Consider the following 12,350-nt stretch of genomic DNA (forward strand, 5'->3'; position numbering starts at 1 on the left):
CCTGGTTATAATTTAGCTTGATGAATGTTGAACAAATAACCTTGAAGTTTTCCTCATGGTCCCTGTTCCTGTTCCACAAAAGCTAAACTATACATTTTGATAACACATTTTTCAGTGTTGTCTATTCTTGTAGACTTACATATTCTGATCATTAATCTATTCCCTCCTGATCATAGTTCTTAGATGCAACTACTAATATAGATATATTTAATAGGAGTTCACATTTCTCACTTTAATCATGGCATATTTTTACATCAAGGTAAAAGCCAATGTATAAATTATAAATTTAGTGTTTGCAATTATCAATGTGTGTCTCATGATCTTTTTACAATTTCTAGCTTCATTTTCCCATCAAACCTGCTTTAGGATCACCTATTTCCCAGTGCCTAATCTTGTACAGTGTTTCATTATCAGTAGCTGAATTTCAGCTCTTTGGCTTTCCAATTTGATTGATTTAACTCGAATCACTTGAGTCACTGGAGCTGCTAGAATCACTTGAGTCACTAGAGCTGTGTGAATCACGTGAGTCACTAGACTTCTTAGATTCAGATGAGCCACTGGATGTTTTGGAGTCACTTGAATCATTGGAACTGTTAGAATCACTTGACTCACTGGAGCTGCTAGAATCACTTGAATCACTGGAGCTGCTAGAATCACTTGAGTCACTGGAGTTGTGTGAATAGCTTGAGTCACTGGAGTTCTTAGATTCAGATGAGCCACTGGATGTTTTGGAGTCACTTGAGTCATTGGAACTGCTAGAATCACTTGAGTCGCTGGAGCTGCTAGAATCACTTGAATCACTGGAGCTGTGTGAATCACCTAAGTCACTGGAGTTCTTAGATTCAGATGAACCACTGGACGTTTCAGAGTCACTTGAGTCATTGGAACTGTTAGAATCACTTGACTCACTGGAGCTGCTAGAACCACTTAATCTGCTGGAGCTGCTGGAGTCACTCGAGACACAAGAGGTTTTGGAATCACATGAGGCTCCAGAGCTGCTAGAGTCACTCGAGTTCTTAGAGCTGTTGGACTCACTTGAGTATCTGGAGTATTTAGAGTCACTTGATTCACTGGAGATGTTATGATCACTTGAGTTGTAGAATGTGCTAGAGTGACCTGAGGTAGTTAACATGATAGAAGTAGTGAAATTGCTTGAGTTGGTAGAATGACTTGAGTTGCTGGAGCTGTTCAATGTATTTGAATTTCTTGAGTCATTTGAACTGCTTCGTTCATTTGAATCTCTTGAACTGCTAGATTCACTAGTATCACTAGATCTGTTAGGATCATTTGCAGTTTGGGAATTTTTGGAATTACTTGAGCTATTCGATTCATCTGAGGCACTTGAGCTGGTAGACTCACTTGATTCTCTGGAGCTTTCAGAATCACTTGTGTCATCAGAACTGTTAGAATTGCATGAGTCCTGTGGATTGCTGAAATCACTTAAATCACAGGATGTGTTAATATCATGTGACTCATTTGACATGGTGTTGTTCCTGTGGCTTTTGGAACTTTCTGAACTACGTGAATCACTGGAGCTACTTGATTCACTGGAGTAATTAGAGCCATTTGAATCACTGAAACTACCGGAGTCACTAGAAGAAGATGATCTGCTTGAGTCATTGGAACTATTAGAATCACTAAAGTCTCTGGAGTTCTTTGAAGCTGTTGACTGACCGGAGGTTTTAGAATTACTTGAATCACTTGAACTTGTAGAACCAGAAGATATTCCTTGCCTAGATTCATAAGAGCTGGATTTGTTATCTTGGGGCATCTTCTTAGAAGAATCACTGACACTTTGTTGACTAGAAATGGACTCACTGCTGTTGTTAGCATTGTTTGGTTCATCCCCTTGCATTCCATCATCACTAACAAAATAGTTGGCAAAGTAGGTATACCCCTCAAACGTACCACCTTCACCACCCTCACTTATAATTTTTATATCTCTTTCACCAAGTCTACTTATGGCATATCCTGCAACCTTTCCATCACCATCTGTTCTTTTCACTTCACCAGTTAACCCTTTATGAACTGATTTTAGTGTAAAAAGTACAGAACCATTTTGATCAGTAGCCATACCTGATCCATTGTCTGTATTATTTTTGTAATTCTTTTCACTTTTTCTTGAACAACACTCAGTTCTTAGGTCATGCATATGAGAGGGGTGGGTCTCATGTGTTGTGTCAGTGTTCCTTTGGCCAGTCATGATGACATACTCTTCTCTATCTTCATTTCCACTTCCATATTCTTGATATTCAGAATTAAATGCTTTCTCTATGCCGACATTTAGCCCTAATCTTATCCTTGGTACGTTTTGAGTGAGGGTCTCTTTTACATCAGTCTTGAGGTTTTTTTCAGAGTGTCCTTTTCGATGCTTCCTTATGTGATGGCTTTGGAAACTTATTATGTTTTTTTTAACCTTATCATCTCTATTGCTAGAATGATGCTCCCATTTCATATCATCCTTGTTTACCTGGAATGTGTTTTTATCCTGAATCCAAGATTCCTTTCCGCTGCTGCTAATGACGTTTGCAGGAACATGATCCTTTGTATCCAGTGCCAAAATACTATTATTAATAACATCTCTTTCATACTGCTGTCCATAATTCCTTTTCTCTGTTTGTTTTAGATCACTATGGGTGTCAAAGAATAGTTTAGCTAGAGATAGGTCACTGCCAGTTCTTGACACATGGTCTCTTCCAAGTTGGTCCTCGCTGCCTTTGATCTGTTTTAAAGGAAGCACAGTATCAATTCCATGGTACAATACTTTGCCATGTTTACAGTCAAGCCCATGACACCAGTACATAGTGCACTTTTTTCAGTATTCCAGGTGGATAATATATAGATTAAAATACTGCTTAGCAATTCAGTCCTCAAGAATGAATTAATACATTTGGAGAACAACAATAACTCTAAATGCGTGAGAAAGAAGCAGCAAGGCTTGTTGACAACATCTTGTGAGACAAATACAGGAGAAACACAAGTGACAATAACTATCCAAAAATGTAACTGTTGCAAAGTTAAGTACCTGAGTGGCACAGCAGTCTACCGACCACATTTTTCAGCAGCAGGCACAAAGGGTATGGGAACTCCATAAGCAGGACACTTTGGCCCTGATTTATACTTTTTGGTGCAAAACTGCACTAACCCAGTTTTGCACCAAAAAGTTTAGCACCGGCTTGCACCATTTCTGAGCACCAGCCGGGCACCATATTCATGGAATGGTCAAGCCGGTGCAAAGGGTAGGCTAGCGTACAAAAAAATTATGTTAGCCGGGTGGGGCTGGCGGCATGGAAGAAGGTGTTTTGCACCAAAAAATCACATTAGGCAGGTTAGACAAAAAAATGACTTTAACCAGCCTACCATCATTTTCTGATGCAAAACCATTGATTCCACGTGACTCCTGTCTTAGGAAAGACAGGAGTCATGCCAACCACCCTGATGGCCAGCACAAGGGACCAGGATCCCAAGGACATGTCCACTGCACCCAGTGCCATGCAGGGGGACCCATTTCAGGGCCTACAATGGCACTTTAAATAAAAATAAATTACCTGTACTAACCTATACTTAACTTGGATGGGGTCCCCCATCCTCAGCTGTCCCTCTGGTGTAGGTGGGGTGTCCCTGGGGCCCTGGGAAGGGCACCTTTGGGCTTATTTCATGGTGTTCCACCATGGAAAACAATCCACAGGTCCCCTAATGCCTGAACTAAGGCCATAGAGTCATATGTTGCACGGGAACGCCTACTTTGCATCTCATTGAGCAAAGTAGGTTTCCACGTCCCAAAAATGTCAATTTAACTCCATAGATTTGGTGCTAGACGGGTCTAGCACCAAAGTATAAATATGGAGCTAGTTTTACACTGAATTTGCATTAAAATAATGATGCAAATTCAGAGCAAAACAAGTATAAATGTGCCCCTATGTTTACAAGTTTAGGATTAGGGGTGAGAACATTGTTGTTTTTTAGGAACGACAGAAGATAGCTATTAGAAAGATGGGGAAGTCCATCCATAGATACATTATGTTATGAGTACTTTACAACATTTTCTGATGCTATGCTTAGGTCTTTATTCTTAGTTGCTAGATTTATGGGCGGTAAATTTGTCCCATGGAAAATCCATCTGCACTCCTTGGAATTTTTCCTAAATGGCATATTTACTGCATGATTTCAGGGTTGTTCAACTCAGCATGAGGATAACATGAAAGTTTTCTCTTGCACAAATATTTCAAGGATTACTTTGCAAAATGTTCACAAGGAAAAATCCATGCAGAAAATGACTTCACTACACGCATTACTGGGATCAGCACAAACACTGAGGGGCATATTTATACTCCGTTTGCGCCGAATTTGCGTCGTTTTTTTCGACGCAAATTCGGCGCAAAACTAACGCCATATTTATACTTTGGCGTTAGACGCGTCTAGCGCCAAAGTATGGGCAAATAGCGTCATTTTTTTTGCGTGAACGCCTTCCTTGCGTTAATGAGATGCAAGGAAGGCGTTCCCATCTAAAAAAATGACGGCGACGCAAATGCGTCGTATTTATACTCCCGGGCAAAAATCACGCCCGGGAGTGGTCGGGTCAAAAAACCCCGCATTTGCGCCACTTTTTAACGCCTGGGTCAGGGTAGGCGTTAAGGGGCCTGTGGGCTCAAAATGAGCCCACAGGTGCCCTCCCCTGCCCCCAGGGACCCCCCCTGCCACCCTTGCCCACCCCAGGAGGACACCCAAGGATGGAGGGACCCATCCCAGGGACATTCAGGTAAGTTCAGGTAAGTATAATTTTTTTTTTTTTTTTGGGTGGCATAGGGGGGCCTTATTTGTGCCCCCCTACATGCCACTATGCCCAATGACCATGCCCAGGGGACATAAGTCCCCTGGGCATGGCCATTGGGCAAGGGGGCATGACTCCTGTCTTTAGTAAGACAGGAGTCATGTAAATGGCGTCTGGGCGTCGTTAAAAATGGCGCAAATCGGGTTAAGACGATTTTTTAGCGTCAACCTGACTTGCGCCATTTTTAAGACGCCCTAACGCCATTTTTCCCTACACCGGCGCTGCCTGGTGTACGTGGTTTTTTTCCACGCACACCAGGCAGCGCCGGTCTGCTTGCGCCGGCTAACGCCATTCAATAAATACGGCGCCCGCATGGCGCTTCAGAATGGCGTTAGCCGGCGCAAAATTTTTTGACGCTAAACTGCGTTAGCGCAGTTTAGCATCAAAAAGTATAAATACGGGCCTGAGGCCCGTATTTATACTCCGTTAGCCCCGAATTTGCGTCGTTTTTTTCGACGCAAATTCGGCGCAAAACTAACGCCATATTTATACTTTGGCGTTAGACGCGTCTAGCGCCAAAGTATTGGCAAATAGCGTCATTTCTTTGCGTGAACGCCTTCCTTGCGTTAATGAGATGCAAGGAAGGCGTTCCCGTCTAAAAACAGACGCACATAGCGGTGCGTGGTATTTATGCTCCAGGGCAAAAATCACTCCCGCGCGGCAGGCGGCGCAAAAAAATGGCGCAAAGCATGAATAGCGTGACATTTTAACGCCTGGGTCAGGGCAGGCGTTAAAATGGGGCAAACACACCTGTACTTAATCAGAACACACAGAACAAACAACAGAGCAGCAGAGCAGCAACAGGGAGACATGGAGGTGCTTTTTCTTCAACGTGCACGTAGACGCAGAGCCCTGCAGCAACAACAGCAGCCACAACAACAACAGCAGGGACCCCAAAGACAGCGCAGAAGGCAGGAGAGGATATTCCGCCCAAGAACAACCCTGCATGGCCTCAGGGAACGAGACATCATCCAGAGGTACCGGTTGAACTGGCAGGCCATTCAGCAGCTGCTGACAAATATTGAACAGCAATTGGCCCCCACTTTAGTGACTCCACGCACTATCCCAACAGAAACAAAGCTGCTTGCCGTACTTCACATGCTGGCAAGTGGCTCCTTTCAGACAACTGGTGCCCTGGTTGGTGGAATCTCACAACCATCTTTCTCCGCATTCCTGCCTAAAGTACTGGATGCCATCATTGGACTGACACCCCGCCACATCTGCTTCCCTAACACACTGCAGAAGCAGCAGGAAACAAAACAGGGGTTCTACGCCATCAGTGGCTTCCCGCACGTCCTTGGTGCAATCGACTGCACACACGTACGCCTTGTGCCACCTGCTGCGAGTGAACACCTCTACCGCAACAGGAAGCACACACATTCCATCAACGTGCAGGCCATAGTCGATCACCAAGGACTGATCAGCAACATCGTGGCTAAATATCTTGGGAGTGTACATGATGCATTCATCTTCCGTCACTGCACCATCAACCAACACTTCCAGGATGGACGGTATGGCAATGGACTACTTGTTGGTAAGGACAAAAATCTTCTTATATACTCACTGCACAGAAACCCTCTAGGATGAACAACACATACACCACAATAGCAACACCTAGACAGGAACACACTGAGGTACTCACATCACTAGCCATGTGTCACAAGTCACCATTGAACCTCTCACACATTTGAATTTACTCCACAGCTTAGTGTGAAGACATTCATGACTGTGGTTGCCTAAATGTCACCTTGCAAATTGGAAGTCTCACAATAACCTGTACACTAATACAATGCATAACTTTTAAGGGATGGGATGGGCTGGCTATGTTCATATGGACGTTTCTAATACCCTTTCATGTTTCAACTCTGCATGGAACTATCATCACACCCCCAGTGAGGACACACGGACACCTGTGTCACAAGTCACAATGCAAGGGAGGGCACACTGTACTTGAGAAACCAATACATCCTGCTGACAAACAGTTAGACAACAAACACTTGCTCAGCCAAGGAAAATAAACAATGCCAAAGTTTCCACCAACAACCATAGGTTGTCACATTAGTACACAAAATAGTCACAGACAACACAACACAACTACTGCCATCAAAGATACGTACAACAGTGCCTCCTACATCTAATTGATACCATTCTGTGTTTCTCTTTCAGCTGATCAGGGGTATGGCATCCAGCCTTGGATAATGACACCATATGGGAACCCAAATACTGCTGCTGAGCGGGCATACAATGACGCCCACAAGAGGACACGCAGCATTGTGGAGAGGACCTTTGGGATCCTAAAGTCAAGGTTCCGCTGCCTTGACATCACTGGCGGAAGCCTACTATACTCCCCAGAGATGGTATTCAAAATTATACTCACTTGTGCCATATTACACAATATTTGTGTACAAAGGAACATTCCCCTCCTTGATCCGGACCCAGACATGCCTGAGGATGATGATGAGGAGGATGCTGGCCTGCAACAGGAGGGGGAACAACCTAACACCGCAGCAGGAGTGCGTAGGCGCCAACAGCTTGTGGACAATTTTTTTACTTAAGTCATTATCATCACTTGTATTCCACACTTGTAAATAAACACTGATCACAAACACCACATTATGCTTTGGCCTATTCATTTCTGACCACCTTTAGTTTGAAATAGCTGAAGATGAATGTGGTCTCATTGATCAAGAATGCCATTAAAAATCATCACACCAAAAATAAACATCACAACTGTATGCACAGAGGGTAGGATGTGACATGTTACATTACCATACACAGAGCCCAACAAGAGTACAAATGTGACAATTAGACATGCCGGATCCAAACAACTGAAACAGTCTCTCATCCAGCCCAAAATTGGAGATCATTTGAAAGTCACATCACACGGGTTCAGAGACAGGGTGGGACCATCCATGTGTACGTGAACATGTCATCAATGGCTTCTCTCAAGTGTATGATATGAGCAATACACAATTGCAACAACATCAGCTGCCACTAACTCAGGAGGAGACCTTGAAGTTACAGTGACAACATACACACAGACAGGTCATACTGGATCCACATTCCCACACACATGTACACATATGTCATACAACCAACCTAATATTTGAAAGTAGACCATCACAGTTGTGTCCCAGTTTGAACCTAGCAGGAAGATTGTAACATGACACTAAACCAGTTTATGCAGAAAGGGACACAGACAAGCAAACCAATCTTCGCATTATCACATCGTGAACGCTGAGAGTCTTGCAAACTTAGGGGGTCAATCGGACCCTGGTGGTAATTACCGCCCTGGCGGAGGTCGGCGGTAGCACCGCCAACAGGCTGGCGGTGCACCGATGGGCATTCTGACCGCGGCGGTTCAGCCGCGGCCAGAAACGGACTTCCCGCTGCCCTTGAGAATCCACCATGGCGGCGGAGCGCGCTCCGCCGCCATGGGGATTCTGACACCCCCTACCGCCATCCTGTTCCTGGCGGGTCTTCCGCCAGGAACAGGATGGCGGTAGGGGGTGCCGCGGGGCCCCTGGGGGCCCCTGCAGTGCCCATGCCAATGGCATGGGCACTGCAGGGGCCCCCGTAAGAGGGACCCACAAAGAATTTCAGTGTCTGCTTTGCAGACACAGAAATTCGCCACGGGTGCAACTGCACCCGTCGCACCTTCCCACTCGGCTGGCTCCATTCTGAGCCGGCGTCCTCGTGGGAAGGGTGTTTCCCGCTGGGCTGGCGGGCGGACTTTTGGCGGTTGCCCCCCAGCCCAGTGGGAAAGCCAGAATGACCGCTGCGGTCTTTCGGCGGGAACCGCTTTGCGGGCGGCGACCGCCGCCCGCCGCGTTCAGAATGACCCCCTTAGTCATATGAAAATGGTATGCAACTTAGCTCCAAATCATCAATACTGCAAACGTCAAATGGGCTAATGATATGAATGAATGGTCAACAGTCATTCATACCATATGGCCTTACATTCGCCCGCTGCTGCAGGTTTGCCAGGATATGATAAAAATACTCCATGGATACAGTAGCTATTCTGGATGGTCAAATCCTAGGGTGCTGGGGGACTAACTCCACCTCTACCACCCCCAAAACATACAGGAATCATGTACTTGTGAACTAAACACATGCATAAGGCACATATGTGGCCTCAATGTCACAAGTCCTACACAAATATGAAACACAAAATCATAATGGGACATGTTCAGCCCCCTAAAAACTGAAAGTGACTCTCCCACTCCCTGTTAGGACTACAGATAAAAGCATCCCCATCATAAAGGTGGGGACATTTTGGAGACGGAATACATAATGGTATCAAAAATCTCATTTCAAAATAGCCATCAGCAATTACACCAAATATGTTGTCAAATATGGTCAATACATTAGTTAACGTATCCCAAACATCACAGTGTGAAGGCCGTCTATACATAAAAGTACGGACATTTGTCAGATACAAACACAAATGTGTCTCACATCGCACCGTTTTACCATGACAAATCACCTTTCCAAAGCTAAACACATGAAGACATTTGGATCAATTTGCTCCATATTCTACGCATACAGCATGGCCGTCATAATTTGTTCATGTACATGAGTGCACACAATGCAGAGTCAGATACAAATGTATCCAAAAGTGTCTTGATATTTCACCTTCAAATTATGATTTACATCCACAATATTTTTGACTCTGCATCGTGTGCACTACTGTACGTGTAATAAAAACCACGCACATGATGTATGCGTGGTCAAAATGACGCTATATGCACTATATGTTGGTCATCTCATGTACATTATCAATATTAATATTCATATCATATTTTTTGACTCCGCATCATGTGCACCACTGTACGTGTAATAAAAACCACGCACATGATGTATGCGTGGTCAAAATGACGCTATATGCACAATATGTTGGTCATCTCATGTACATTATCAATATTAATATTCATATCATATTTTTTGACTCCGCATCATGTGCACCACTGTACGTGTAATAAAAACCACGCACATGATGTATGCGTGGTCAAAATGACGCTATATGCACAATATGTTGGTCATCTCATGTACATTATCAATATTAATATTCATATCATATTTTTTGACTCCGCATCATGTGCACCACTGTACGTGTAATAAAAACCACGCACATGATGTATGCGTGGTCAAAATGACGCTATATGCACAATATGTTGGTCATCTCATGTACATTATCAATATTAATATTCATATCATATTTTTTGACTCCGCATCATGTGCACCACTGTACGTGTAATAAAAACCACGCACATGATGTATGCGTGGTCAAAATGACGCTATATGCACAATATGTTGGTCATCTCATGTACATTATCAATATTAATATTCATATCATATTTTTTGACTCCGCATCATGTGCACCACTGTACGTGTAATAAAAACCACGCACATGATGTATGCGTGGTCAAAATGACGCTATATGCACAATATGTTGGTCATCTCATGTACATTATCAATTACTAATATTCATATCATATTTTTTGACTCCGCATCATGTGCACCACTGTACGTGAAAAAAAAACGACGCCCATGATGTATGCGTGGTGTAATTGACGCTACATGCACAATATGTTGGTCATCTCATGTACAATTGGAAATATTAATATTCATAGCATATTTTTACACTCCGCATCATGTACACTGTAATGCGTAAAAAAAATATGACGCACATCTGTGTATGCGTGAAAATATGACGCATTACGCGAAAATAAAAACGGCGGCCATTTTATGCAGGAAGTGATGTAATAGGATATCCTGTTTACCAAATCTGTACTGGGAGTTGACTTTCACTTTCACTTTGCAGTCTCAGAGTTATCTAGACTGTGTGGTTGTGTGAAAGGTGTTGTCCTGTGTTTTACTGCTTTAGTGTCCTGTGTGCCTTGTATTTTGTCTTTGTGTCAATCTTTTATTGTTGTCAAACATTGTCTCAGTCTGTTTTGTGTTGTTTGGTCTATACCTGTGATAGTTTGTATTGTCTGTGGGAGTCTGTTGTGGGTAGCATAGTTTGGGGTGTTAGTTGGGCTATTTTTCTCCTTCTTCTTTTTCTTTCACACCTCTACCTTTCCCCATTTCCCACTTTTTCTTTCATTTTTCTTTGTTACTTTTTTCAACCTCGCATCATGTCAGGTAGGCCTCGCCTGTCCAGGATGGGTGAGGATGAATTGGGGGGCTTCATCTGGCTCGTAAGCCATTTCCTCCCACTGATGCTGGAGGCTGGGGGCCGTGTGATACAGGGGTATCACACGGAGGCAAGGAAAATACGTTGGGAGAAGGTGCGCCATCACCTGGTCCGGGTCTACGGGAGTATGAGGAATGTCCATCAACTGAAGCACCGCTGGGCAGATCTGATCACCAGGGAACAGGACCTGCTGGACCACCTGGGACTCCGGATTGGTGGCTATGTTGGTGAGTAATAATCAATTACATGGGAATAATAGGAATGTGTGCGTGAACATGTGATGATTGGTAGCCAATCTGCAAAATAAGTAGCTGACTGCGTGTTATACTAGGGAAACCTAGGCCCATGGGCATACACATAAATCCCCATTTTTGCTACACATGTACACCCAATAACAGCAGTAAAATGCAACATCTATTAGTATTTTGCTAAGTAGCCCCCTGTCTGCGTCACAAAATGATGCAAATGCTGCGCTACAAAGGTATACATATGTGTCCAAATGTGTATTTGTTGCCGGGTGTGTATGAAGACCTATGCTACCAGGCCGATGCCTTATCTTTGCAACACATACCAGATGGCTGTAGCTGCATGGAATGTAGTGTTGCATTTGTGTCTGAAAAGCAACACGTGAACTGCTCAATTTGTACTCTACTGGTCATAATGGCCAGTGAGTACGTCATGTAGAAACAACATACCTACATATGTAGACGCCATAGCTAGACCGAAAATTGCAAACACATGATGATGCAACACCTGTGTGTTGCCTTCACGTCACATGAAGTTAGTCATGTTGTCCACACATATGTCACATGTGTGTCTGGTTGCTGTGTGTTGAACCTGTCCCCATAGCCTGTTTGATGGTGAGTGGTCATGCAGTCCTCATGGAACCAGTTGTGAAATGTTTCTCTCTGTGATGCACATGCTGAGATGTATGGATCACATGATTGTTCGGGCCTACTAATGGAGGAGTAACTTGGACGACACATGACTGTCCTGGCCACTGCATGAGTGTAGTAGGGTGTGTCACTGGAGCAGGAGACTCATCCAATGATAATCTAGAATACAAAGTCAGCCAGGCAGGATGAGCATGTGTGAAAGTGTATCATTACCATGTAATATTCACACACTGTCATTGTAACAGAAATTATTTGTCTGTTCACCCAGTCTGAGTATAATCTTCCTTTCATGCTTTACAGGTGGACCAGCCCCGTACACCGTTGGTGAGGTAGCCCATTTTGACGACCCCGATACCTACAGTGAGTGTTGCCTAAGTGCTATTTACATTGTTTGGAAATGAAGCATGATGGATTACTGTGT

The 12,350-nt window shown here is 43.9% G+C and overlaps 1 protein-coding gene across 1 annotated transcript; it reads right to left on the minus strand.

Annotated features, from left to right (window-relative positions):
- Positions 1–380: 380 nt before the first annotated feature.
- LOC138285714 (dentin sialophosphoprotein-like) lies at positions 381–1,860 on the minus strand. Its single transcript, XM_069226049.1, has one exon. The coding sequence runs from the start codon at positions 1,853–1,855 to the stop codon at positions 455–457; it is 1,401 nt and encodes a 466-aa protein (XP_069082150.1). The 5' UTR covers positions 1,856–1,860; the 3' UTR covers positions 381–454.
- Positions 1,861–12,350: the final 10,490 nt, after the last annotated feature.

Source organism: Pleurodeles waltl, chromosome 1_1, assembly GCF_031143425.1.
Source record: "Pleurodeles waltl isolate 20211129_DDA chromosome 1_1, aPleWal1.hap1.20221129, whole genome shotgun sequence".
Taxonomy (NCBI): Eukaryota; Metazoa; Chordata; class Amphibia; order Caudata; family Salamandridae; genus Pleurodeles; species Pleurodeles waltl.

What these genes read in the sequence shown, in the direction of transcription:
- LOC138285714 (XM_069226049.1), bottom strand. Translation starts at nt 1,855, where the DNA reads ATGCAAGGGGATGAACCAAACAATGCTAACAACAGCAGTGAGTCCATT.